We start from the raw sequence: 26,317 nt of genomic DNA on the forward strand, positions 1-26,317 counted from the left end.
AGTTCCTCTTGGCTGTGATAATTTTTTAGACTTCCTTATTTTTGATGACCTTAACAGTTTTCTGGTCAGGTATTTTGTAGAATGTCCTTCAGTTGGGATTTGTCTGATGTTTTTCTCATGATTAGACTATGGTGATGGGTTTTGAAAAGGCGTACCACAGAGATAAAGTGCCAGTTTCATTACATCATATCAATTTATGTGTGTGTATATGTGGTATGTTTACATACACAATATTGGCATACTGTATATTTGCATTACAATCTAGTTTTTAAAAATCAATGTCTCCTAAACATTCTCTGAGTCTTTATTCTTCTAAAGATTAAAAAAATTTCTTTATGAAATATTTTAGGCATATAGAAAATTATAAAGAATACTATAACAAACACCCACATTATTCTCATACAGCTTTATCAAATCTTAATATTTTACCACATTTGCTTCAAGTTCTCTTTTAAGGAAATTAATAATTCAGATAAAGTTGAAGCTTTTACATACCCCTTCTTACTTAATCTCATTCCTTTCTCTCCCTTGTTCTTCATCTTCTCTCCTCAGAAGTAACCACTATCCTGAATTGATGTTTATCCTTCTTTTGCATTTAAAAAATAAATTTATTGACTGATATATGTACTTTTTAAAAAAAAATTTTTATTGCGGAATATTGAGGAACAGTTTGTTTTTCCAGGACCCATCAGCTCTATGTTAAGTCATTTTCAATCTAGTTGTGTGGGGCGCAGCTCTGCTCCAAGTCAAGTTGTTGTTTTCAGTCTAGTTGTGGAGGGCGCAGCTCACTGGCCCATGTGGGAATTGAACTGGCAACCTTGGTGTTATGAACACTGCACTCCAACCACTGAGCCAACCGGCTGTCTCATACACGTACTTCGGTTGGGTAGATACCTAGCAGTAGAATTGCTGAATCATAGGACATGTATATGTTCAGTTTAGTAGGTACTGCCAGCATTTTTTCCGAAGAGATTGTAACAGTTCCCGTTCCCACAATACATGAGAAATCTAGTTTCTCCACTCCTTGCCAACTCTTGATGTTGTCAGTCTTTTTAATTTCAGGTATTCTAGTATATGTGTAGTATATCTCCTTGTGGCTTTAGTTTGCATTTTCCTGATAGCTAGTAAAGTCCAGGTACCTTTTCATATGTCTGTTGGCTATCTTTTGTGACTTGCCTGATCAGGTCCCTGGCCCATTTTTCCATATGGTTGTCTTTCATTTTGCTATTTGTAGGAGCTCTTTGTATATTCTGGATATGATTCTTTTGTTAGAGAAATCTAGTGTAAATACCTTTACCTACTCTGTAGCTTGCCCTTTTATTCTCTTAACAGTCTTTCAATAAACAGAAATTCTTAACTTTAATATAGTCCAATTTAACTTTTGTTGACCTCAAAAATAAAACAGCCAGTTATTTTTACCAGCAAAAATGGGTTTATTCAGGATTAGCAGAGAATTGTAATTCAGGTCAAGCGTACTATAGCAGAAACTATAGGCGAGTCCAGCAAACAAAGCAGAGGAATGGTACTTTATAGAGGAAAAGGAGGAAGTTGGGAGAGGGTGCTTTGAAAGAAAGTCCAATGGAGGAAAGACAGTAATAGCTTCTCATTGGCTGAATTGCAACAGTTCCCATTGGCTTGGTTTGTTGCTAGGCAAGGAGAAATCATCCTCCTGCTGGGATAGTAGAGACACTTCTTGTTGGGAATGCTAGGTGCATTCTTTTCCTCTTGGGGTATGTAGTTGACATTGAGTGGTAGTGCGCGAGAGCTCTACCTCTTGGCCTCTGGACTCCATTTTAAATGAGGTTTCCTTTATTCAGTTTCACAGTTTATGGTTAATGCATCTTATGCCCTATTTAAGAAGTTTTTGCCTACCCAAAGAAATGAATATATTCTCTTATGTTATTGTCTAAAAGCTTTATTATTTTACCTTTTATAAGTCATCTGGAATAAATTTTGGGTATGGTGTGAGGTAGGAGTCAAGATTCATTCCCCCTCACCCCATTGTTATCCATTTGATCCAGTACCTTTTATAGAAAACACTTTTGGGGCTACTGGATGGCTCAGTTGATTAGAGCACAAGCCCTTAACAATAAGGTTGCCGGTTGGATTTCCACAGGATCCAGTGAAGGTGTCAGATTGGAGTCCCAGACGGGCCAGTGAGCTGCGCCCTCCACAACTAGACTGAACACAAGGGCTTGAGCTTGGAGCTGAGCTGCGCCCTCCACAACTAGACTGAACACAACGGCTTGAGCTTGGAGCTGAGCTGCGCCCTCCACAGCTGGATTGGGAACAACGACTTGACTTGGAGCTGAGCTGCGCGCCCCACCTCCCGGCAACTAGATTGAAAAACAATGACTTGACATCCTGGAAAAACACACTGTTCCCCAATATTCCCCAGTAAATAAATAAATAAATTAATTAATTAATAGGCAACCAACCAAATAAGTTAACCTTTTTAAAAAAAAGTTTATCTTCCCTCCATCCTTCAATCAGTAAATATTTACCTACTGATTACTGTATATTTTTTAAAAGTAGGCTTTTTGTTTGCCGTCGTTGGTAATTAAAACTTACTTGCCTTGTGGTACGATTTTGTGAAATTGTTGCTATTACAAGTAAGTACGCCGTCAAGATATAAGGGATAGACCCTTTAAGGAAGTCCAATGGAAAGTCTTCAATGAAAAGAACCTGTTCTTGTGTGGAAGCCCGCCCTCGAGGGAGGAGCTGACGGCTTCAATTCCAGGTGAGGAGGAAGCCCCGCCCCTCTTAGCTTTAAGCCTCATTAGTGGGCGGAGCTGCCTTCATTCTTGCACGTAAGGAAAGCCGAGGGGGACCCAGACTCCTACTTGCTCGTGGAGGGGCGGGGTCGGTGGACTGGGCGTGAGTTGATTGGCTGGGAGGCGGGGCCACGGGTAGGCGATGTCCAGGCACTCGCGCGGATCCCGTGTGGAGTGAAGGGAGGGAGTCCTGATCGCTCCTGCTTCCCAGCGATGGCGCCGCGGTGCCGCGCCCAGTCCCCCGCCTGTCGGCCGGTACTAACAACTATCGGGAATCCCCTCAGACGGTGAGAATTGGAGCGGGTCCTAGGGAGCGGCAGAACACTGCCTGCGACGTGGACCATGAGGAGCGGCCAGACCCGTGGGGCCGATAGCGGGAGCAGCCGAGGCACCTGCTGAAAGGAAAGAGGGAGCGGCCGGGTGCGGCGGTGGCTTGCCGGCGCCTCGGCCATGTCGCTGCTCTGCGTGCGTGGTGAGTGCGCGCACTGCGGGTGGGCCGGGGGTCGCTGAGGGATCCCTACGCGCTTCTAGTGGGGTCCGGTTACCACTTTTTCCAAACTTCTCTTCCCGTCCGTGCCTCGGGGGACAATTGTGTTAACTTATTTATAAACACTTAAAGAGTTCTTTCTACTCTTTCTTGTTTTTCCTCAAGCTCCTGTAAGGGACTGTTACCTCTCCATTCCGGTGGCCATGTGACAGTGTTCTTGGCTGGCAGGCCTAGGTCCTATGGAACCAACAGTGACTGGCCCTTTCCTCTAGCGAGAGTGGACGAGCGAGGAAACCGCGGATAGTTGGTGTCTGACAATAGTGGGCAGTCTCCATTCCCCCTCCTCCCTGCATCGTAAAACTAAAGTGGGCTTAGTAGGTTCTTTTTATCACTCTTTGAACGCGTAGTGGTACAGCTGTCGCATCCATTCTTCCAGTGTATTTCTTAGCTTACACTCCTCTATTGCTTGTCGTGTCCCCTGCCCCTTCCTTTTAGTCTAGGCTAAGATTATTCTCATATTCGATTTGCACTGGTGTGTTGGCTTCTCTCCTTTTTGAGCGGAACGTACGGAGTACGGAATATGATTGATTACTGATTGATTTACTTAGCTTCTGTCACAGTAACTAAAAGTGAAGGGCCTTCATTGCTTTTTCACTGAGGACACTTGATCCATCTAAGAAGATATTTTAAGGCAGGAGCTTTAGGTTTAAGATGAGGCAAGGTGCATGGATTAAGCTACAAGAGGGTATAGACTGTTTCTTACTGGTTTTTGTGTGCCTGACATAGAAACTCAATGCTGGTTTTGAATGAAGGCAAAGACCGTGATTTTAGAGATTATCTGATCAGAAAAAGCATGGCTTGGAGTAGCCATTGAATTTGATCTTTGGAAATTCAAGTTATAGCCTGTCATAATTTGTGTTGAACAAGATGGGATAAGGTGGCTTGATTGTGAGTGCGAGAGAAAATTTATCCATAAGAGTTTTCCTGGCATCCTTTACTGGATAGTGGGAGTTCATGTTTCTTTTGGCTGTGTGGATTAGAAGCACTGTTGTTTGTGATCGCTCTGATAAGCGTTTTCCCCAGCTGCTGGCAAACCGAACTGCTTTTCCCTGTTCTCTTCCACTGTTTTGTTAAATCTGTATTAACCCACAATGGATTTAGCTATTTCCGAGGATTATGAGACACACAGAATTTTTCTTGTTTCATGGTTGATTTTTCATTAATGAGAATTTTGCTTTGCTTTTAGTAAGACATTTCTCTCAGCAGCTGGGAATCTATTCCTTTAGATCCCTACTGTTGAGTAGCAGGATTCAAGAGAGATTGGGTTTTGCAATGTCTCTTGGACAGTTTAAATCTCTACCGCCACACTGTATTGCAGAGCTAGTCCTCATGAAAGACTCTTTAGGCAGGAGCACTATTAAACCGGAAATTCCTACTTAATTGAATTTAAATCACTTCAGAGAAGGAGCTGCTGCTGTTTTCATTTGTTCTAACATTGGACAGCTTTCATTGTCTAGAAATTCTGCTGTTTGGCCAGCCTTTTAACCTTTTAATGTTCATAAGTTAAATTTCTCCTCTTTTGAACCTGGGGGATTGGAGTCTTGAATAGAAATCCTGAAGATCATTAATTACTGAAACAAGGAGCTGCCTTATGCAGAAGTATTCATATTAAATGGTAAATTATTCATCGTCAGGAAACTTACAGAAATAGATAAAAATAAATCTAAAATGACATTCCTTGCACTATATTTTGGCAGTTAGGACTGTTCATGTTCTGAAACAAGTAATGAATGATATTGTAGAACAACTCTGTTTGTCTTGGGGTAGAATTGAATGAGAAACTTTTCCCTTGTAGTCAAAATTTAAACAGTTAACTTGATGTAGAAATTGGCAAACTGGTATTGATTTAATCCCGGACATCTCAATCAAAAAGTCAGTTTCTTGATCTAACACTTTAATCATGACTTATTGCCTTCAGGTTAAAGGACTCTCAGTATAAGTAGTCTGATTCTAGTCCTCCCTTTGGGCCCTATATTCTTGCCTATCTGTATACAGATACTTTTCTCTGGCACGAACTTGATTCATTCCTGCCTCTGCACTGTTTGGCATTTGTACCCCCTGAAATAGTTTTCTTTCTATATTTTCTGCTTATGAAAAATGTATTCTTCCTTTCCCAGCTTATAGTCTACATTTTTTGTTTAAAAGTTCTTCAGTCTACAGTGATCTTTTTTATACTCTTTAAACTCTTAAAACAAATTATTTGTGGTCTGAACAGTGCCATTAATTTTGCAATGAGTTGTATACTGCCTGGCAACTAGCCTTGTACAGTTAGCTCACGGTGACCCAGACAAAGGTGATAATAGTACTTACTGGTCAGATGAAATCTGGAATTTTGTGTTTAGTTTGGGTATTTGATTCTAAAAAGCACATTGAGAAACTAGAATTTCTTCAGAGAAGAATGATTAGAATAATGAAGAGTGTAGAAGCCATTGAAGGAATTGAGAGGTTTAGTTTTGAGAAGATTTAAAAGGGAGAGGATCATAATAGATGAAAGTTGTTTATAAAACTGTTGCTCCGGAGGACAGAACTGGGACAAGTCGACCAATGATTCAAAGTCATAGGAAATGACATATTAGCTTACTGTAAGGAAGAATTTAAACAATTAGGGTGGTTCTTAACAAATGGAATGGACTACTTAAGGATTTTTTGAATAGGACGCTTTAAGCAGAGATTGAGTGGTAAGAGTTTTCTAAGAGCAATGTTGACATTGAGTGGGAGGTTAGACTTGAAAATTAAGAAACCATCCTTTTATAGAACTCAATCTTTCTGCAAATATTTGGCACAGCTTTCCTCAGAATACTAATATCTTTTTGCTTCCATAGGAGCCAGTGCCACATGAGCAATGCTAGTAAACTAAATCAAGGGTTTTCTTTAATTTTGGTGTTCATGACTAGTTTCTACAAACACATTATAAGCATTTTGAAAATAGAGTCTTTCTGTATTTCTTTGTAATTGCCAGTATTTATAATTGAGCTATGGATTTCCTTCCTCTAATTTGAACCAGATGTGATCACAGTTGACTTGTTAAAAAATAAAAATAAAATATAGTTTTGGGGATTTAAAAAGCGAATATATTGTTAATCATAGGCAATTGAGAAAATGCAGAAAAATGTAAGAAGGAAAATAAAAATCATCATAGTCCTACCACCCTCTCAACACCATTGTTAACTTTTTTGTTCCTTACTTTCATTGTTTTGTTTTTATAATAAAGGTAACAAATATATATAGGATAAGAAATTCAAACAGTTTAGGATGTGAAATGAGAGGAAAAAGTTCTGTCCCCATTCCCATTCCTCAGAGGTAACTACTGTTTACTCTTTCTTGTATATCCTAGAAATTTTCATTACATCTGTGTGAATAGATTCTACAGTTGGATGTATACAGTAATACTCAACTTTAAAAAAACAACCCTCATATATTTTCCAATCAGCCTATATGAGTCTAAATCATTCTTTTTAATGGCTGTGGAGTGTTCCATTATATGAGTGTATATAATTTAACCAATTTCATATTGATGGACATTCAAAACTTTTTCATTTTCGATTATAAACAGTGCTACAATGAACATCTTTACAGAAGGTTTTATATTTGGAGATTTCCGATCAGCTTTCCATCTAGAAAGCTGTGTGATTTGTTTATTGCTGTTTTCTTGGCATAATAATTATACTCACCTGGACCCATTAACAAACCAGATGCCTCAGCGTCTCAGATCAGCATCCTCTATTAGAAGCAGGTTTTTTACCAGTAGGTAACATTTTATGTTCTTTAGAGACTTGTGACAATTTGAAAAAGACCAAAGACCTCAGCTCTTGTAAGTTTGACCTGTGATTTGACCTGTACTTGTCTTTTTCATCGTCTTCGTATTATTTAAAAATTATTTTCCATATTGAACGTTTATTACTTGTGTTTTTAAAACAGAACAAAACAAAGTCACTAATGATGAGAACTATACCACGTTGATTTATGTTGTGATTTGCCTTAGAAAAGCTTATCATAATTTATTATCACTTACCAGCCATCTAATTAACTGAAAGGATATGATTGGGAAACTCTTAGAAGGTGAACTCTCATGGACACGTTGGTTGTGTGTCAGTTCTAGCCCAGGAAGACCCAAAGATAAACATTTGACCCTTGAATAACACTGGTTTGAACTGCATAGGTCCATCTATGCGCAGATTTTTTCAATAAACAGATTGGAAAATTCTTTAGAGACTTGTGACAATTTGAAAAAGCTCTCAGATGAACATTATGATTTTCTTAATAACATTTTCTTTTCTGTAGCATACTTTATTGTAAGACTACAGTATATAATACATATAACATACAAAATAGGTGTTAACTATTTATGTTGTCAGTAAGGCTTCCAGTCAGTGGTAGGCTATTAGTTCAATTTTGGGGGAGTTGAAAGTTAAACACAGGGAGGTGTTAGGCACCTATGACCCCCGAGTTGTTCAAGGGTCAGCTATTTTGGTTTACTGTCACTGTGGAAAGTAGGAATAGTAATGATTTCAGAGTTTTCAGGAATAAGAACAGATTGGTCAAGTACTTCTCATTTTCCCCTGTGGGGACAGACCCAGGAGTGCAGTTTCCAGGCTCTCGCCCTCATGTGGAAAGGCGCTGGCTCAGGTAGTAAATGGCCATCAACTGTGATTGGATGGCCATCAGCTGTGGCTAGTTGGCCGTCAGCTGTAACCAGTGAGCCATTGGCCTCTAATATAACTGCCGTGGCTCCACTAGCAGCAAACAGGGGGCTAGCAAGAAGATGGTGGCTGAGCTAGCAAGCGCGGATTGCAGTTAGCACAGCGCATTGCAGCCAGTGAGGTTTGTTGGCAGAAAGAAGTGGACAGCAGGTAGTGGATAGTGTGGCTCCTGCTTCCTCTGTCTCCAGCCCAGCCACCAGCGAGACTATAGTGACTCCCCTACCTATGGCTCCGTGGGTGTTCCTTTTTGGCCTCACCATGTCCTGCGTTCTTGTGTGGGGAGCTGAGATCCCACCTGACGCCTGGCATGACACCCTCCGACATTATTGTCACCTGCCTCAGCTTACTCCTTGCTGCTGGGTTTACATTACATTCTATTCCCTGCCTTTACAAGTGGGGTTGCTGCTGGGTTCCTTTCACTTAGCTATGGCATCAGGAAGTTGATTGTACCTTGTCTGAGCCAGGCAGCATTGAAGGGGGAAAGGACCAATTTCCTTTGCCATAGATAGCTGTTGTCATAAATTGTTCTCTTCCTTATAAGCAATACATTCTGTAATTGCGTAGTTTCTAAAAGTGGGGTTTCGAGAAGTTGTTCTCTTTAGGCTAGTAGGCTGAGTTTCTATCCTATTTTACCTGTACTGTGTACTTCAGACTTTGCTATGTGAGTTTGTTTAAAGTTTGGGCTATGTATCATTAGCAAATATTTGTTGAGTACCTTACCTTCTCTCTGCCTGTTTATGATACATATCTATATAGAAGATAACCCAAGGAATCGAGACAGGTTTTATATAAAACATCTCCTTTCCTATATAAACCCAGAATCCCTTAGGACTATTAGATCAGACTTGGGATAAACAGAAGAAGGCCCTGCTGGAGTGGGAAAATACTGTATTTCTTTTTTCTAACTTTTAAAGCAAGATTCCTTAAGTTTGGGGAGTGTTTTATATATCTCTTCTAGTGGAGTGTGTATTAAAAGTCAGAGAAGATTTGCTATTTGTATATTTTTTTTATTGACTATATATATGTACAGAAAAGTACACAAATCTTAAGTGTATGGCTCACTGAATTATCACAATGTGAACACACATGTGACTACTACCTCGGTCAAGAATAGAACACTGCTAACAACCCCAGAATTCCTCTTTACCTTTCCTCTTAGTCATTACTCCCACTTCCCCAAGGGTTAATGTTATGTGACTCCAACACCATAGTTTAGGTTTTTTAAGTTAATAAACTTTTGTCAGGTCCAGTGCAACACGGGCAGTGAGGGAAGGGGCGGCTTTGGGTTAAGATTTTAAGACAGAAAGAAACAGAGACTTAATGCAGTTAAATCTCAGAGGGCCAAGGGTCTCGCAGCCTTGAAAGACTGGAGCCCCGAATCGGACTGACTGATGGCTTTTATTGATCAGCATACAAGGAAGTGGCATTGTTTTAGACACGGTCTGTGAAACTCTTTCACTCCGTCAGAAAATTATCTCAAATCGAAATTATTTGTCCCAAAACAGCCGAAGCAGAGTCCAATGATGACTAAGGTGCGGTATGCACCTTCCTAGGGGGCAAAGTCCCTCATGTTCAACAATTCTATAGAGCTGAGCACAGAGCGCTTGATCTTATCCCTCCAAAGACCTCTCTCACAATTAGGTGAGAGGGAGTAACCAGAGTCAGCAGCAGCTTTTCTCAAGCTTGGGGGAGGGGAGGCAAGGCTCCTTCCCAGATCTTCCAAGGCAGCTCATGGGGGGGGGGTCTCTGCGGGGTCCCACCTGGCTTTTTGTCCCCCCCCCACCGGGGAATCTTACTCGTCATTGGCTGCAGACCCTCTTTTGGAGACCAGACAGAGAGACACAAGATGTAACAAATTCAGTCCCAGAGAAGTACAGTCCCACAGACTCTTCTTTCCTTAAGGAAAGGTGTGGGGGGACAAACGGCTAGGCTGTTGTGTGACTACAAACTTTATCTTTTTTAGAGCAGTTTTAGGTTCACAGCAAAACTGAGCATGACCTTTCACCTTTTTTTGAATTTTTTAAAAATTAAAGTGTAATTGACATCCAGTAGTACCCCCACTCCTTATCCCCAGGGGATGGGTTCCAAGACCCTCAGTAGATGCTTGAAATCATGAATAATACCAAACCCCATATATACTGTAAGTCCTCACTTAATGTTATTGATAGGTTCTTGGAAACTGTGACTTTAAGCAAAACAACATATAATGAAACCAATTTTACCACATGCTAATTGATATAAACAATAGTTAGGTTCCTATCGCAGTATTTCTGGTCACAGAATCACCGTAATTCTAAATAAAGACCCTAAATTCATCTAATAGTAAACATTGAAATATATGAGCTATACATACAACAAAAATCAGTAACATGTAAGAATTCTTTTCTAACCCACTTATTCCAGTTCAGGGTTGTGGGTGGCTGGAGCCTGTCCCTACAGCTCAGGGTGCAAGGCAGGAGCCCACCTGGGACAGGGCGCCCTTCCATCACAGGGCGCATTCACACTGGCTCAGCCTGGGACAATTCAGACGTGCCAGGTCACCTCACCTGCACAGCTTTGAGGTGTGGGAGGAAATGGGAGTACCCGGCGAAAACACATGTAGACAGAGGCCCTGGCTGGGAAATGATTGTTTTTGTTCTCAATGTTGTAACGAAATGATGTTGAATACACTGATGTTATTCGAGGACCTGCTGTGTTATGTATTTCCCCCTATACGTGTGTGCCTGTGATAAAGTTTAATTTATAAATTAGTCACAATAGCGGTTAACAACAATAACTAATAATAAAATAGAGCAGTTATAACAGTATACTGCAATAACATTTACATGAATGTGGCCTCTCTCTGATAGCCAGTCTGATAATTTAGGTGGCTACTAATGGGCGGTAGCGTATATAGCGGTGGATATGCTGGATAAGGGATGATTTACACCCCAAGCAGCATGGAGTGGGACAGTGTGTGAGATTTCGTCACTCCAAGCAGAATGGCAGGCAATTTAAAACTTATAAATTGTTTATTTCTGGAATTTTCCATTTAATATTTTTGGACTGTGGTTGATCACAAGTAAGCGAAACCACAGAATAGGGAGGACTATTGTTTGAACTTTTCATAAATAGAATTATACAATATTTCTTTTGGGCTGGCTTCTTTTGCTTGACATTATGTTGTCAGATGCTCCCACTTGATGTATATAGCCGTAGTGTACTTCATTGATTGTATCTTGTGTGAATATACCACAGTTCATTTAAAACCCTTTGGTGGACATTTGTTTTTTTCCATGTTGGACTATCATTTATTATATATACTCCACCTGGTCTTGTACTTTTGTATCTTTTGGTCCTATCACGTATGTATTTCTGATGGGTATATACTCGTATATATCTGGGATTAAGCTTTCTGGGTCATGGGTTATGTATGTGTTTGACTTTAGTGGATAGTATAAAACAGTTTTTCAAAAATCTGTCAATTTATTCTAGTACTGTATTTCTACTATTGTTTTAAAAAGGAAGAGTGGCACTTAGTTCTCATCTTTTGGCTAGGTTATTAAACCACTCCACAGGCATTAATACATATTTTTTAATGATAATCCTTCAGGCTTGATAATGTCCTTTTTTCTTTTTTAAATGACCTGAAGAGATCCATTATATTCAAAATTATTTCTCAACATTTAAGCCTAACATTTGTGGCCATTATTTCATTGAAAGAAACAGTGAGCTCATGTTTATGATGCCGAGCAAAGGTAGTAGCCTAGTAGTCCCTCAATGAATTTAGTGGCATTTATATACGTTTAAAAAAGGAATACAGTTTTTCTAAAGAAATTATTCACTCAGCAGTATTTATCAGCTTTATATATGTTAGACACCAGTAGGCACATTGAGAATATAGAGATGAAGAAGACGGATATGGTCTCTGCCTTCACAGAGCTTACAGGCAGTAAAAGAGGTCTAAAGAAGACAACTTGAAAATATAGGAACACATTGAGGTAAAACCAAAGACAAAACCAAAAAAACATTGAAAATCTCATTCCTCAATACTACTGTTTATATTTTGTTTTTAAAACTTTTTTATTGTGGAGAATTTAAAATGTCAAAGTAGATAGAACTGTATAATGAAACTACGGGTTCTTGTCATCCAGCTCCAACATTATCAGCTATTTAATAACATTATCCAGTCTCCCTTCTTTGTGTATCATTTTAAAGCAGATCCATATATCATATCACTTTCTTTGTAAATATTTCGGTATGTATCTCCAAAAGATAAGGATTAAAGAAATAACCACAAAACCAGTATCACATTATAGAAAATTCTTTAATTCCATTAAATATCCCATGTTTGGATTTCCAATTGGTTCATAAACGTTACAGTTGTTTTGTGTTTTTTTTTTTAAGTTTGTTTGAACCAGGACCACAGTAAAGTCCACACATTGCTATTGGTTGATAGGCCTTTCATGTCTCCTTCAATCTGTAGGTTTCATCTCCATCTCTCATACTCTTTGCATTTTATTCTTTATAATTTATTTGTTGAAGAAACTAGATCATTTGTTTCCCAGTCTGGATTTTGTTGATTGAATCCTTGTAGCGTAGTTTAACATGTACTTGAGTCTTATATTTCCTATAATGCTAGAGTGTATATATACAAACCATTTACTCCTAAAGAATCATATAAATAGAGAAAAACAGTTCTTAGTCATTAGGAAATACAGATTTCCAAAAAGAAAAAAATATACATATATTCTTTCCTTATTGCTGCTTCTGTTTCTTCTACTTCTGTCATTAAGTACTTATTTGGGACTGTGGAGAACAGATAGTCCTATGGATTGTATTGGGCTATTAATTTTCTCTTGCAACTGTTTATTAATTTCTACAGTTTTTATTGAGAGTGATGCTGAGAAGAAAGAGACCAAAGGGCAGTGAGTGAAGAAGCTCTGCTTGGCAGCTAAGGAGGGACTGGCAGTTGGACAGTGGGAAGATAATTGCTTTTATGTGATTCAAAGTGGGATAAAGATGATTCAATCAAAAGGCTAGCTCACTTATATGATTACCATCTATTAGTTATAAGCTAAGTTTGTAGGGCCTTCCTCTGCAAAAGGGTAAAGGAAATCTGCTTGCCAAGGAGAAGGGGGGTAAATAATATAAATAGAAATGTGTATATCTACTTTATTTCAGCTATTCACACCCATGATCACATCATAGAGCGTGTCACTCCTTGGAATGGTTCTCTGCTTTTGTAATCTTAAACTTCATCATCTATCTGATCATATTCTCCAGCTTGTCTTTCTAGCTTTAACTCTCACTATGCTTTTACTACTGTGATATAGGGTAGATGTTAAAAGCTTTGGTTTTAGACAGAAGTGAGCTGGTAAATATATTAGCTCCACCACTTATGAGTTACTTAACTTCACTGAACCTCACCTTCCACATCTTTAATATTTGTACACCCATTCAAAATATTTATTAAGCTCTTATTCTTAATAGAGTTTAATTCTATTAAGGGAAGATACAGAAATAAAATTAATGAGTAATCAAATTTCAAACAATGATAAGTACAGTGAAGAAAAGAAAGTAGGGTAAAGTGACTGAGAGTGATCTGAGTGGGAGAACTATTTGAAAGAAGGTTATCCAGGAAGGCCTCACTGAGGAGGTGACATTTGAGCTGATACCTGAATGCTTCTGAGAAGGAGCGATTAGTCAGAGATCCAAGGTAAGTTTTTCAGGCAGAGTGAATTGGAAGCAAATATTTTGAGGGGAAGGAGAAAAAGAAAAGAGCTATTGGAAGAAAGGATGGTATACAGAGAGGTAGGCAAAGACTAAATTACATAAGATCCTATAGTTTATACCAAAGAGTTTGCATGTTATTCTAAACAGCAATGGGAGTCATTGAATTGTTCTAACCAAGAGTGATATTTGGATTTATGTTTTACAAATGGCTAGTTTGTGGTGAACAGAGGAAGGTGGGAAGCCCTGGCGAACAATGTTGGAAGCAGAGGGCCCATTTGAAGTGTCCAGGTGAGAGGTGGAGACTCGCTAATGGCGTAGTGCAGCTGAGAGACGGAAAATGGCTTGACTGAGGATGATAGTACTAGAGGTGGTGAAATGATCTACAGCTAAGTATTGCTGAGATGATTGTTGTGCAAATGATTTGCACTATCCCAAGCATAGAGTGAATCCATTTTAATGTAAAAATAGTATGAACGGTCCTCATCTGGCTCTGTGACATCTATTCATCTAAATCAGGAAGTTGGAAGTCAACCTAGACTTCTCAATTGAGGAAGAAAATACATAGGGAGAAAGGGAAGTTGTCAGGTTCAGTTGAGTTTATGGTGTCTGTAAGATAAATTACATATAAGATATGTGGAGTTGAAAGTATCAATAATCTTGCTGTAGATGACCCTTGAAAATGGTACTTGAAAATGTCCATTTGTGGCTTGTTAGAGATAAATATTTAAGAGTTGTAGGTATTTAGTAATAAAGACATTAGCTTGAATAAAATTGCCTATTGCGGATAAAAGAGGAGAAAAATGAGCTAATGTAGCTAAAGGAATGGACAGAAGAAGCATTGATAGGTGTGGTCAGAAGCACAGGAAAATGGAGAATGCTGTGTCGGTGTCTGAATCCTCGAGTAGAGGGAGTTTCAGGAAGGAATGATCAGTTGATAGAGATGAATGATACTGGTTGAGGATAAAAAAACAGCATCATTGGATTTGAAAACTAGAGCAGTTTCGTTAGTGTGAGAGTAGGCGTCCTATTACAGTGCTTGAGAGGTATTTAGGAAGTGAAGAGGTGAAATCAGCAAGTGTAGGCTACATATTCAGAAGTTTTGCGATAAAGAGAAGGGTTGAGGATTGTAAGAGAGGAGATCTGAATGTTTAGAGCTTGAAGAGAAGGAATCTGTGAAAAGGAAAGTCAAGATCAGAAGGGGGTAGGGAGAGATGATACCTGATTTCTCAACAAAGTAGGGTGCAAGATTTATCAGCTGAAAGTAAGGTGGTGGGGATGACTTAGCGAGCTTGAGGAGAGTGCTGAACGTTTCATTCATTTAGTCGATTTTTTTTAAAACGTCACAAATAGGTTTTATCACCGTTGAAAGTCTGAATTTTAAACAGATTCATGGATTGAGGGCTCATATCCATTGGCTTGTTCAAGTTTAGCACCTGTCATTCCCAGTAGCTTTTCCAGAACTGCTACCTTCACCATGAAGCTCCCTGAGTTTTCCCAATTCAAACGTGGGCTTCTTCAGCATTTTGACTTTTCTAGCAGACATCATAGAGTGGATAAACAGATTGACAGACCTTTTCTGTGTCTTTTCCAATGCTGCCTGGAATCAGTTTATTGACCACTTCTTTCAAGTCGTTTGTCTGTACCTCTCGAGTCCTTATTTCCATCTTCTTCTGGATTTGGTGGAGCTCTTGATGCTGAGCCTAAGAGGTGTTCCAAATCTGATTGTTGTGTTTTTTTATTTTGGGTTTTTTTTTTTTTTTTTTTTTTTTTTAGTAAAACCACCACAGAATAGATGAAGCAAATAGCCATCGGTAGTCTTGACATCAACGTGAGCTTCAGTCATGGTCTGCCATTATTTTGACCATGGAGCACATTCTGTCACGGGTAAGGTCCATGCCATGGAAATGAGGAAGTTTTTGTCCTGAGCATCCTCAGTAATTAGCTTGAATTTTCTAAATGCAACTTCATCATTCTGCAGATCAGCAAGGCTCACTTCAAAAACAGGGCCCTTGAAACCATCAGATGTGATTTTGGTTCCTTGAGGTCTTGTGACTGGTGTTTTCCCAATATTCCTTTTATTGAACATAGCTTGTGCTTTCACATCATACCAATCTTTCTTAGAAAATGGGTCAGCCACTTTCTTCTTGGCTCCCTTTTTGCTGCCTTCATAAGGTGCTTGTTCTTGCTGACGCCATGGTGCTGTTCAGAGAACCAAAAGGGCCATTCATTCATTCTTTCAACAAGTATTGTACTTGAGGCAAAATTGTGATTAAAAAAAAAAATCCTTGCCATCTTGCAGGTTATATAGATTAGTGAGGGAGCTAGACGTCAGCAAAGAAGAATTATACAAATTAATATAAAATTACAACTAGGAAACAATACAACTGTGTTATAAAGGAGAGTACATGTTCTTATGAGAACTTGTGATAGGGAAAGTTACTAACTCAGGTCAAAGAAGCCTTACCTGATGAAGTGAAGATTGAACTGAGATGTGGGAGAGGCATTAACCAGGTGAGGGAAGGAATAGAATATTCTAGGCAGAGGAAATAGTATGTGCAAAGGCCTTGTAGTGAGGAGCAAGAGCTGAAAGAAGGCAAATGTAGCTAGTGAGAACAGAGGAAGGGAAAACATGCGTCAAGATGTGGCTGGGGAGATAGGTAGAGCCCAACTACGGCTTTGTAGGCCACATTAAGGAGTACAGCTAGTAGGAATGAGACTGAGGAAAGGGCAGAAGGATGGAAGTTTGTAAATGAAAAGCATGGGATGTGTAATTAGATTTGAGTTTGAATTGTTTTTTCTTCCACTAAAAAGTTTTGGCAAGCCTCTTGACTTTTAACACACAATTTAAGTGTTTTTAAGCCAGTCAAAAGTGTTACTATCTGTTCAATGTACCGCATAGAATTGAGAATTAAACTCTTAAGTGAGATCATGTGTGTGAAATCCCTTTGTAAGTTATAACAACTTTTACTCGTGGATAGTCCCTTTTTTTCTCTCTTTATAGAGGCTTATGTGTCCTGGAACTTATAAACAAAGAGGATGTGATGTGTTCCATAAACATATGGAGCATTTCACTGTGGGTGAGGCATTGAACTAGGCACCCTGGGTATAGAAAATAAGTAAGAAATGGGCCTTGCCCTCAAGAAACTAGGAGCTAAGATGGGGAGACAGCCATGTGTATAACTAAATATTTTGCAAGATACAGTTTGGTAATTTCTAAAATAGAGGAACAAAATAAAACGGGGAGTAGAAATGGAATGTTTTAATTCCAGTGGAGACAGGAAAGGCCTAAGCTGGGAGGGGAAGAGGAAGGAGGTCGAGGTGGAGTCAGATTTTTCATTATGGTGTCATTAACTGGGGTAGGAAACAGAAAAAAAAAGCTTCTCCACAGCTTCTGTGGAGATGATGATTTGGTTTTGATACATTTGAGGTGCTAGCAGTCTGTCCGTGTGTTGCAGTTGGAAACCTGACTTGAGAGATCAAGGTTTGAGGTGTAGATTTGGCCTGTTTGTGCATCTGTTGGGTGGAGGAATGGTGGCAGGGTAAACATTTACTCAGCACGGCCATCATAGTGTAATGCATTTCATTGATTACAAGATGCCAGAGATTGTAAGCTGCATCCTGATTTTATGTACCACTGAGAAACAATACTATTGATTGAGCTGTGATATATTATTGTTTTTAAGACACATTTTGACTTCAGAGTTCTTAAAATATGAGAAAATATCCCACCATCTTAGAGTCGGTGAAATGCTGAAGCTAACATTTAGTAAGCCTTTACTCTTTGTCAAGCTCTCTAATAAGCAGGTAAGGATCAATATTTCTCATAATAACCTTGTTAGTTTATCTTTATTAGTAGTCTCATTTTATACATGAGGACACTGGGCCCACAGAAGTTAGTACGTTTATGTACCATAAAGCTGAATTTAGATTTTTCTGACTTTCTATACTACACAATCAGTAAGTCTGGATAGTGCTTTGGAACATGAAAGAAGTCGTGTTTTATAAATAATATTTAGGGGAAGATGACTGTGCACTGTGGGTTGCGAATCAGTCTCACTACAGCTGCGGTTTCTGTTTGCTTGGTATGTCTTCGGAGGCAGTATTATAGCAGGCGTTTTATAGAGAGTTCATTATGGCTCTAATTTAATAGTGTTTACAACTTGAATTCCTTTTTTTTCTTGCAAGGACATGTGGTATAATGGAAAATCCAGGATTTTGGATTCAAGAGAACTCTGCTTTGAGTCTCACTAGGTAATGACAAAAATTTTATCCATAAGTCTCTTAACTTCATTCAGAATCATATTCTGTCACATGGGAAAGATACTGTAAGACCTGTGCCAGTCTCATTGGATTGGAGGGAGGGTCAAATTGACAGTAGAAATGAAAGTACCCTTGCAGTTTTAAAAAAACTCAGGTAACGTATAGTGGTAGGTACATTGTTGTGAAAAGCTTAGGAGCTGATAACTATTCATAAATCCTGACCTACGATGTAAAACATACCTGGGAATTAATTGGGCTTCCACTGAAATATGGCCACCTTTCATGTAAGGTGAGAAAGGTAATCATTACATTGGGACATTCTAGATCAAGTCAACTCAAGAGATCAAAATGTAAACTTTCCTACTTGGCTAGGTCTGGTCTGCTGGCCTTGGGCAAATGACACCTGAAGGTTTTAACATTTACTAGTCTTAAGTATATCTAGGTAAAAGAACTGCATATGCGTTTAGTATGCATATCAGTTTTTGTTGTTGTGGATTCAACAGTTTATTCAGGGGAGTAAGGTCCCATGCTCCATGTGAACTTAGCCTAACATGCCTTGCTGCTTTCAGCTGAAGCACAACGTGGCCTTAGTGAACACGTATTAAGCCATTATTGTAGACATCATACTGTGTTGCTCACAATGATAAACAAATGTGGTCTATCCTCCAACTAGTTTGTACTCTTAATGGGGAAGACAGGAGAGAATGTAGCTATGATATAGAACAGAATATGATAAGCAACTTTGTAGATAAACAACTAAAATAGAACAGATTTCATCTGGGGTGGTAAGGGAAAGCTTTTTGGTGACCATTTTTTCCCCCTCACGTAAGAGCAATATATGCCCACCCTAGACATTTTGGAAAATAACATCAAGAGGAAAATAAAAATGACAATTCCACTGGTCTTCTCTGTAGTGTGTGTGTTTGTGTGTGTTGTAGTGTGTGTGTTTGTGTAACTTTTTTCTTTTCCATAAAATTGCATCATACTTTGTATACAGTTTATCCTGATTTATTTTTCCTAGTGCAATATTATAGATTAGAATTTGACAAGGCCTCTCTGTGTTTGTATCTTTAGTTTTTGGAAACTGGAAAGGATCTTTGAGAAACTTCTAGTGAGAAACTTCCAGGGAGATAAACTTCTAATAAGCTAAAGGTGCCAATGTAATGACTCATTTGAAATTATGATAGCAGCTTATAAGCTATTTGAAAATGTGTATAAACAATCAAACTAGACAAGGAAGGGAATGTATTAATTGCTGCATCAATAATTCCAATCTGCTCACTGTTAGATCACTGTAATGAAATAAACCACCATAAGTCACTGAAATGAAATTAAACACCAATATTTGACATTCCGTGCCAAACATGTCTTGTGGTGTCAGTATCTGCTGCTTGGCTGGAATGATCCAGGCACCTCTTCAGAGCAGGACTTGTTTAGAGTCACTTAGAACCTCTATTCTCCTTTTAGTCTGACAGCGGATGTTTCTTGTTATGATCTGTAAATGCTGTTTCTGTAATGTCCAGAAAACTTGCTTTCTGCCTTTCTTGAGACCTATGGTAGGTCTACACTCTGTTGCAACTGGAAAAGGGAGACAAGCTGTGAAAAAAACCACATATACACATGTGCACATACACACATTAATATGTGCACATTCACACACTTTGTTGCAAAGGGAGAAGTAAGCTCTTAAAAACCTCCCCCTTTCACTTTAATGATTTTAATTCTAGCTTGCAGCTAGTTTGAGGTATCTTAAACAGGACCACAGAATCTTTCACACTGTAATGCTCAATATTTGACTTGATTTAATGTGTATGTGTCAGCTGTGTATCAGCAATTAATAACCTGTGGGCTTCCCTGTGGGATGTTTGATGGATTTTAATAAAGACCAAGACATGGTTGTTATTTATGTTTAAGGTAAGAGATTTTATTATAATGGTTTCAGGTATTAAAAGTTGAAACATTAAACTGAGTGAATTAAATAATGTCCTAATGTTTCCTTACACTCCACTATTGCTTGTAACTCTTAGTTGCCTAATGAAGGAATTAGGTGGCGAGAGGGCTGGACTCACCTTGTGCTGTCCGTGTATAACCCAGCTTGAATTAGGTCTGATAAATCGTAACCATGGAAATCTGATTGTATATTAATGTAAATTCTATTCCAACTGAGGCTTATTTATTTAGAAAACATTTAAAAAGATATATTTGAGCACTTGTACATGTTTAATTATAAACTGGACTGTGTTTACTTTAGAATTAGTCATTGGCTTTGTTGAAGTTTGACGTAAGTACTTGTTTGTCTTTTGGCTTGAGATGGAGCTTATTGGTAGTAAGTTTTGTTGATTCTTGCAGAAATTAATTTAGTGTTTTCAAAGATGGGGTAGCATATTTATATATATTTCATCAGTATTCTCTTTAAATTATGATAAACAGCTATGAAGCCAGGTAGAAGCTTAGCAGTGATATTTAAGGCTTTTTTCAGAACTGTATATGAATGAATGAAATCATAGGTATATTACTGGTTTGCAGCTTTGGTTTTGTTTATCATTCTATCCACACCACCATATTTTAACAGAATTTATTTGTATTTTTTTCTTTGCCTTCGTTCATATGGGCATAAGTTGAAGCATTAGCTGTTTCAGTTGGTGTGGAATTGGCATTAATAATGCTGTAGGAGAAAGCTGTGGCCTGCAGGAAGCGTGGGCTTTCGAGTTTGGGTTTGAATTTCAGATTTTGCTGTTTAAGTCTGAGACCTTGGGCAACTTACTTAACCTCTCTTTGCTAATCTGTAAAGTGGAAATTGTACACTCTACAGCAGTATTTTTTGAAACTGTAAGCAGGATTCATTAGTCCTGAAATGAGTTTAGTGGGTGACCAGCATTAGGGGAAAAATATAAAGTTCTAGCTAATAAGGAAAAGTATTATTTTCTGTGACTTTTGTTTCATAACATACATACTGTACACACATATGTATGTAAGAAGACAGGAACTTTGTTGCGGTGTAAGATAGTTCTTAGAATAGGCTGGGTTAAAAAAAGTTTGAAAAACATTGTGTAAAGTTAGGATTAAGTGCCGAGCATAGCTCTTGTTTCAGAGATAGTCACTGAAAGAAAGATGGCCTTGGAGAAACCGTATTGGATATTTTGGCCTTGTTGGATTTTGTTGTGTTTATGCAGATTTGGTCTTTATTTCAAGAGTTATAAAATAGAATCTGGTTACTTTCATTTGTTATTGTATGTGGAAAATTATTTGACACATTAAATAATTTTTTTTTTGAAAAGTGTTTTTTTTTTTGAAAAACCTTTTTTTTTGAACGTTTTGTTTTGAAAAGTGTTTTGGGAACTCGCATACAGTAGGTGAGAATGTAAGTTTATTTGACAACTAGCAGTGCAATTGGGCAAGACCTAGTCAAGTTGAAGGTATGTATCCACTACAGTGATTGCAATTCTTGTGCTTGGTCAAAGGAGACATGCAGGAAAATGTTCACTGAAGTGTTGTTTCTAATGGCAGGAATTTAGAAACAAGCTAAGAGTCTCACCGTAGAAGTTTGGATAAACTTTAGATGAACGGTGGTGTGTTCACCAAATGGAATGCTAAATTAAATTAAATTAAATTAATAAACTAAGTTTCATTTATCAATAATGATAAATCTCAAACCAAAATGGGCAGAAAAGCAAGTTCCAGACAGATACAGTATTATACCATATATTTAACATTTAGAAAGATGCAAAAGCAGTGCTGTATATTGTTATGGATATAAATATATGTAGTAAAAATAAAAATTTAGATCGAAATGACACAGACTGGTACCATGCCAGGATAATGAATACTTAAAGGAAAGGAGGGAAGGAATGGCATGGATAGGGGTTTCAGTGGTATCTGTAATGTGTTATCAAATTTTGAGAAAAATCATCTGAAGCAAATATGGCAAAATGTTGAGATCCGGTCAGTCTGGCTATTAGGTATATGGGTGGTCATAATTTTTTTCTTTCAATATTAAATATTTAAATAATATACATTTCTTTAAAAAGTCTAGTGTACAATTCATGGCATAGATTAAATATTCAATGGTATCTATTAACGATAGCGCATTGTTTTGGGGGTCTAGAGAAAAATGAATTTTCTAACCTACTTAGGTGATGGTCCAGGCTTTCCAGTAAGATGAAAATTCAGTTTAGTGTAGACAAAGGTTAAAACACATAAAGTAGAATTATTGTGTGTCTATTTCCATAATATGGAACCAAATCTTCAACCTAGACATTTTTCTTTGTCAATCTACCTCCTTACATGCATGTTATTTGTCCATTGCTCTTTCAAGACGAGTCACAGCATTTGCAATTACTCTTGAGAAGGTCCCTGTGCTTTCTTTCTCAGATGGGCTTTTGTTATAATTGTGCTTCAGTGTGTCTTAGCTTGATTCCTGCCCTTATTGTGCTGTAGATGTCCTTTGCTCAGTCATCATAAGCAATTTCTTGAGAATCCAGGTTAACCAGTGAGTATGTATTCAAAGATCTGTTGCACCAGGCATTGTAAGGCTGCATTTTGGATCCACAGTATGCTCTAGCCCAGCACTGTTGGATAGAACTTTCTGCGATGATGAAAATGTTCCACGTCGGTGCTCTTCATTATGGTGGTCACTAGTCAGATGAAGCTATTGAGCTTTTGAAATGTGGCTGGTATGACCTAGTGACCGATCTTTAATTTAATTTAATTTTGATGAATTTAAATTTAAATAGCCACATGTCCCTGCTGGCTACCATATTGGAAGTGCAGCTCTGGTCTATTGAAAAGAATGCTAGGTTTGTTTACTAGTACAGTACTAATTCCCTGAGCCTGTTTTTCTTTGTGTAAAAGGGAACTAATAATTCTTTCCTTAACCACTTCTGGGGATCCTAGGGAGAAGTTAAAGAATATATGAAAGCCTATTGAGAAATGACCAGGCTTGAGGGATAATATGTATTAAGAGCTATAAAACTGTGCTTCTTGACTGCAGTTCCACTTCTAGGACTTTATCCTAAGTAAAAAAAAAAAAAAAATGTTTTTTTTTTAAACAACCTTTTTATTTATTTATTTATTTATTAAAATTTTATTAACAGTGTTTTTTCCAGGACCTATCAGCTCCAAGTCAAGTTGTTGTCCTTTCAGTCTTAGTTGTGGAGGGTGCAGCTCTGCTCCAAGTCCAGTTGCCCTTTTCAATCTAGTTGCAGTGGGCACAACCCATCATCCCATGCGGGAATTGAACTGGCAACTTTGTTGTTGAGAGCTCACCCCTAACCAACTGAGCCATCTGGCTGCCCACCGGCAGCTCGTCTTCAATCTAATTGTGGAGGGCGCAGCTCACTGGCCCATGTGGGAATTGAACCAGCAACCCTGTTGTTAAGAGCTCACTCTCTAACCAACTGAGCCACTCAGTAAAAATTTTTATACATCTCTGATTATCTGTAAGGATAGGCATCAGAGGTTATTTATAATTGTGTTAGTTTGCTAGGGCTGCCATAACAAAATACCACAAATTGGGTGGTATTAACAACAGAAATTTATTGTCTCACAGTTCTGGAGGCTCAAAGTCCAAGATCAAGGTGTCTGCAGGGTTGGTTTCTTCTGAGGGCTGTTAAAGATAATCTGTTCCATGCCTCTCCCCTGGCTTCTCCTGGCTTCCTGGCAATCCTTGGCTTGTAGAAGCATCTCTGCTTTCATCTTCAATTGTGTTCTCCTTGTATGTATGTCTTTGTGTCCATATTTCCTTTTTTTTATAAGGATACCAGTCATAATGGATTAGGATCCACCCTAATGACTTCATTTTAACTAATTACATCGGTAATAATCCTGTTTTCAAATAAGGTCATATTCTGAGTGACTGGGGATGAGGACATCAACATATGAATTTTAGGGGGACACAGTTCAACTCACAACGGTAATAGTTGATAATTGAAAGCAGGGTAAAAGTCCTGTAGGAGTGGATAGTAAATACTATTTATGTAGCTGTCTTAGCTCAGGCTGCTGCAACAAAATACCACAGACTGGGTAGCTTAAACAATACATTTATTTTTCACAGTTTGGGAAGTCCAAGATCAAGTTTCCAGCACTGTTGAGTTCTTGGTGAAGGCCTTCCTCTTGGCTAGCAGATGGCCACCTTCTCCCAGTGTCCTCACCTGGTGGAGAGAGACAGCCAGCTTTCTCCTCTGTTCTTATAAGGATACTGATCCGATCATGAGGACCCTACCCGCGTGACCTCATCTAAACCTAATTAGCCCAAAAGGCCCTGCCTCTCTAATCTTGAGGGTTAATGCTCCACTGTACGAATTTTGAGGGGACACATTTACTCCATAACAGCAGCAAAAAAAAATCACGTTATAAGTGAATATCTAATAATATGGATAGATATTCATCAAATATTTTGAATGAGGAAAAATGGATTGCAAAACTAGGTACAGTAAGTTCCAAAATAGCTAAGTAAGCAAAAATAATGTCTGTTGATTGAAAAAGACTAAAAATATATACAGAGTAATGTTAAAATGATTAAGTAACATGGTAGAATTATAGAAAATACTTATCTTTTTTGATGTTTTCTAAATTTTATACAATAAGTATATACCAGTTTCATAATAGAAAACAAAATCACAATACATTTTTAGAAGTGTAATTGCTAGGTCAAAAGCAAAGAATTTAAATTTAAAAAATTTGTAATAGGCATTTATTTCTGTGATATTCATGGCCTTATTTATCTCTCTTATTTTTGTTAAGAAAACTTTCTTGAATGCCTTGATAGGGACTGTTAATTTTCTTATTTCACAGATGTAACTAACCTTACAATCTTTCATTTTTAGTCTTACATTTGTTGATCTTAAGTAGGTCTCCTAGAGGCATCAGGTTGTTGGATTCTAATTTTTTAAAAATTCAGTTGATTTTTAGTATTTTAGTATTGACTTTTAGTATTGATTTTTAGTATTCAATGACTTTTAGTATTTTACTGTAGCTCAGTGATTTAGAAGCTGTGTTTTATTTAAACATAGTAACTTAGACGTGTGACCTTGGAGAAGTTACTTAATCTGGACCTCATGTTTTCCCATATGTAAAATGGAGGTAATACTAGTGCATACCTAATTGTAGGGAATAAATGACAATACATGTGAAGCACTTAGAATGGTAGTAACTTGCCAGTAGTAACAATCAGTAAATATTTATTAATAATTATTTTTCCTGTAGCAAAGTTTAGCTCTTTTATATGACAGCTTCTATGCAAATAAACAAATACATATTTAAATATATATAAAACATAAATAGAATATTGTGTATATTTAATTTTTCAATTAACATAACTTTGTGGACATCTTTTTATATCAATATAGATCTATATCATTGTTTTAAATGTTTACATAATATTTCATTGTGTGTACCGTGACTTACTAAAATATTTCCTTATTGATGGGTAATTTAGGATATTTCTAATTTCTTCATATTACAAATGTAACTATGATTAATACTCTTGTGGTTAGAATTCCTCCTGTCTGTACATTCTTAAAAATGTTCTTAGTGTTTAGTAAAGAGCACCATGAGGTCCAGAACTTCCTAGAGAACTCACTTGGGACTCTGCCCCAAGGTGATGTGTGAAATACTGTTCTAGTCACAGAAGCCATACATTTACATACCTTGTTTCCCCAAAATAAGACCTAGCCGGACCATCAGCTCTAATGCGTCTTTTGGAGCAAAAATTAATAGAAGACGCGGTCTTATTTTAATATAAGACCGGGCATTATATAATATAGTACTGGGTTTTATATAAGACTGAGTCATATTAATTTTTGCTCTAAAAGATGCATTAGAGCTGATGGTCCTGCTGGGTCTTATTTTCGGGGAGACACAGTATTGCTATGACTTTGTTTATGCTCTTTCCTTCTTTGTATTTCCCTCTGTTCTCATTTTTCCATCTGAAGGATGCCTACTTCTTTGTGATCCTGCTGAAATTTGTCTCCCCCTCTACAACCTAAACCAAACCAAATCCAAAAACATATCACGGGCCGGCCCGGTGGCTCAGGCGGTTAGAACTCCATGCTCCTAATTCCGAAGGCTGCCAGTTCGATTCCCACCTGGGCCAGTGGGCTCTCAACCACAAGGTTGCCAGTTCGATTCCTCGACTCCAAGGAATGGTGGGCAGCGCCCCCTGCAACTAAAATTGAACATGGCACCTTGAGCTAAGCTGCTACTGAGCTCCCGGATGGGATGGCTCAGTTGGTTGGAATGCGTCCTCTCAACCGCAAGGTTGCCTGTTCGACTCCTGCAAGGGATGGTGGGCTGTGCCCCCTGCAACTAGAAAATGGCAACTG

At 38.1% G+C, this 26,317-nt stretch overlaps 1 protein-coding gene and 1 pseudogene across 7 annotated transcripts in view; one reads left to right on the forward strand and one right to left on the reverse strand.

The window, feature by feature from the left end:
- The first annotated feature begins 2,899 nt into the window (after nt 1-2,899).
- The window catches only part of UNC13B (unc-13 homolog B), a 180,744-nt gene continuing 157,326 nt past the window's right edge, over nt 2,900-26,317 (forward strand). For 5 of the 6 annotated variants that reach the window (XM_081067497.1, XM_081067503.1, XM_081067504.1 and 2 more), the window contains exon 1: nt 2,900-3,246. In XM_081067497.1, the coding sequence (XP_080923623.1) occupies nt 3,225-3,246 (22 nt within the window). In that variant the 5' untranslated portion in view covers nt 2,900-3,224. The remainder of the gene's footprint in view (nt 3,247-26,317) is intronic. The other variant, XM_081067498.1, reaches the window with a different exon arrangement.
- LOC308505390 (small ribosomal subunit protein eS1-like) lies at nt 15,114-15,920 on the reverse strand (annotated as a pseudogene). The gene has a single exon. The product of its transcript is annotated as a small ribosomal subunit protein eS1-like (transcript).

The sequence above is a fragment of the Rhinolophus hipposideros genome (genome assembly GCF_964194185.1).
Source record: "Rhinolophus hipposideros genome assembly, chromosome: 11".
NCBI lineage: Eukaryota > Metazoa > Chordata > Mammalia > Chiroptera > Rhinolophidae > Rhinolophus > Rhinolophus hipposideros.